Below are 2,619 nucleotides of genomic sequence, written 5' to 3'. Positions count from 1 at the left end.
TAATTAAATATTTATAAACTCGGTAATTAGCCGAAATATAGATTTTTTAGTTATTCATGTTAAAAGAAGAAGGCGCTAGTGTTTCCGAAGGTTTATCTGCAATCAGAATTAATATGAACGTTTTAAAAATTATTTTATACTGAAATAAATAAATATACAGGCTAATAAGCCTGTAGCTATAAGCGATAGTTACTAATTAAGTTTGTCACTCATATTTCCATCTTGCAGAGGACCTCCGTAACGAGATCAAAGATGTACACCAGCTGTGCAGGGTGAAGAGGTTATCTCAAACGCCCTTAATTGGGCCACAGCCCAATTAAGAGCGACTCAAATGTCATTACCGCTAAGTACTTCTTGCCATTTGAGTCAGCATGTTAGAGCTAGTCACTACGGATTGTGGTGACACAGCACTGGACTGCCTGCAGAAGTTAATCGCATATAGTCATTTCACTAGCAATGTGCCTGATCCAACGGAGCCTTTGGGGTTGCTTCACCGGTCCACAGACCGATGAGAGTGTGCAGCTGCAGATTATTAAAGCTCTGCTGACTGTAATGACAAGCCAGCATGTGGAGGTATACGAGGGTACGGTACTGTTAACAATTCGTACTGTTTACAACATTTACTTGTTGTCGCGCAACCTGGTGAATCAAACAACAGCCTGTGCGACTCTCACGCAGATGATCAACGTGATCTTCGCGCGAATGGAGACTCAGGCGGAGGAAGAGAACGTGAGGCTTGATGGGGAACATCAGCAGGAGGGTTCTGTCATAGCAAACGGCAAAACTGAAGCTGAGCTAAGTCTTAGTTAGCTAAGTCTAACTAGCTCATCTAACATCTTCATGAAACTTTACGTTGCGTGCGTCTATTTAATGACGATGGATGTAGAAAGCTCTTCAAATCACTTTGAGAGGATTATCAAAAGCGATCTCCTTATATCGCATATTTAATCAGATGTCGTCAGGGATTGCTGTCGACATTAGCTCACTTAGATAGGTACTGTTTATATATAAATATCATCTTTGTATGTAATATATAAGTAAATGTAAGATGTTTAAATGTAAGATGTTAACCGTTTAATAATAATATTTTTCAGATTATGCGTGCGAGTTAAGTGCGATCGGGATGCTATCAATAATCATCTTGTATCCGTTTGTGTGAGGGTATTTTTGGAAAAAAAGATGGCTTTCCTCCTGCGTTTCTGCGAAGAGTTTAAAAAGCTTACGCTAGCTGACGAGAAACAGGATCTCGTGGATAATTGTCTAGGGAAGGTCCATGTGGAAATGGACAACGATCCGATTTGACAATGTACATGAATATAATTATTTATCTTGCAATTGATTTTAGCGGAGTGCTCAGAGACGTCTGAACTTACTTCTTACTTTCAGCGGCAAGCGCCAACCAGTTAGATTTGGCGAGAGTCGTGATGGAAAGAACCGTCATGGCACGGATATACCACAATGCGCTCTATCTAAATGAAGATGGAGATGTATATAGGGACCAGCTTTTTCACGGTCACATCAATAAGTTGGCAAAGGTCGTAACTCCAAATCACAGGGACCTACGCATTTCAAAAGTTTATCATTACGAATGCCCCTGGTCATGGGCCCAGGCTGAATTGGCTGTGATATCGGCGTATAAGACTCCTAGGGATAAGTTGCAGTGTGTATTTCGTTGCGCGACTACCATCATGAATCTCTTCTCCATGGCGTCGGAAAGAGGCATATCTGCTGCCGACGATCTGACTCCCGTGCTGGTCTATGTCATAATCAAGGTATGCGATTGAAAAGAGAATTGTGATTTTAGCAAAAAGAGTGATTGTTAACGTGTGCTTAATTTCAGACTAATCCGCCGTCGTTGTATCGACTGTTCAATATGTAGACAGCTTTTACGGGAATCGATTGGAGGGAGAGGAACAATATTGGTGGACGCAGTTCTGCGCCGCGATCGAGTTAAGACAATGGATTAACAGTTTCTCAAGAGTATCACGATAAATAAGATTAGATTCGATGCTGGTGATAATGTAGAAATGTATCATAATCATAATTTGACGATTTCATAAAGAAGAAGACCAATATCTTGTGTAAAGCTAGCTGAACAGTTTTATGCTGCCAGTATCAATTAAAATTCTTAAATAGCCTCTTAAATAGTCTAACTGTTAGTTCTTTCGCACGTTATTATGTAACATTAGCAAAGACTGAATCAGATTATACGTAAAGTGTGGCTTTATCTTTATTTGTAACTCTATTGTATAATTTCACAGGACATCGAAAAAAAAAAGAAACGTTTAGATATTCTATAATTTATGTACAATACAGAACTTATAGAGAATTGATAACCACTTAGCAGGATAAACTCTGTTGGCGTTCTCTTTCTACATGCGCACCTTCCTCAAGAGCCGAGACTCGAACCAGATCCGTGAAAAATATCGCCAATTTCGTAGAGCTTTTGTACAGTTTTACTCTAGGAATATCGCGAGAGAAAGAAAGACTTCGGAGATTTTTATCTGAATCGATCGACATAAAGAGAGAGCATAGTAAAGAAGCTATTAGCTTTCGAGAATTTGAACGCATAATACTTTGTTATAATACTATGAGCGAATTAGTTTACGTCACTCTGTC

The 2,619-nt window shown here is 39.4% G+C and overlaps 1 protein-coding gene across 3 annotated transcripts; it reads left to right on the top strand.

The window, feature by feature from the left end:
• The first annotated feature begins 86 nt into the window (after positions 1-86).
• On the top strand, positions 87-2,240 carry LOC112457727 (GTPase-activating protein and VPS9 domain-containing protein 1-like). 3 transcript variants are annotated; one of them, XM_025020927.1, is made up of 5 exons: positions 87-573; positions 679-994; positions 1,095-1,306; positions 1,387-1,772; positions 1,841-2,240. In XM_025020927.1, the coding sequence occupies exons 4-5, from the start codon at positions 1,425-1,427 to the stop codon at positions 1,877-1,879; spliced, it is 387 nt and encodes a 128-aa protein (XP_024876695.1). In that variant the 5' UTR covers positions 87-573; positions 679-994; positions 1,095-1,306; positions 1,387-1,424; the 3' UTR covers positions 1,880-2,240. The 3 variants fall into 3 exon arrangements, with proteins under 3 accessions (XP_024876695.1, XP_024876693.1, XP_024876694.1); XM_025020925.1 differs by having other exon boundaries at positions 87-583; XM_025020926.1 differs by having other exon boundaries at positions 87-588.
• Positions 2,241-2,619: the final 379 nt, after the last annotated feature.

This window comes from Temnothorax curvispinosus, unplaced genomic scaffold, assembly GCF_003070985.1.
Source record: "Temnothorax curvispinosus isolate PA1 unplaced genomic scaffold, ASM307098v1 QBEX01008202.1, whole genome shotgun sequence".
NCBI classification, from domain to species: Eukaryota; Metazoa; Arthropoda; class Insecta; order Hymenoptera; family Formicidae; genus Temnothorax; species Temnothorax curvispinosus.
The sequence above is the reverse complement of the archived record's forward strand: the minus strand, read 5'-3'. Positions and strand labels throughout refer to the sequence as shown.

What these genes read in the sequence shown, in the direction of transcription:
- LOC112457727 (XM_025020927.1), top strand. Translation starts at nt 1,425, where the DNA reads ATGGAAAGAACCGTCATGGCACGGATATACCACAATGCGCTCTATCTA. An exon ending in TGGTCTATGTCATAATCAAG is followed by an intron (nt 1,773 to 1,840) that starts GTATGCGATTGA and finishes GCTTAATTTCAG; the next exon opens with ACTAATCCGCCGTCGTTGTA.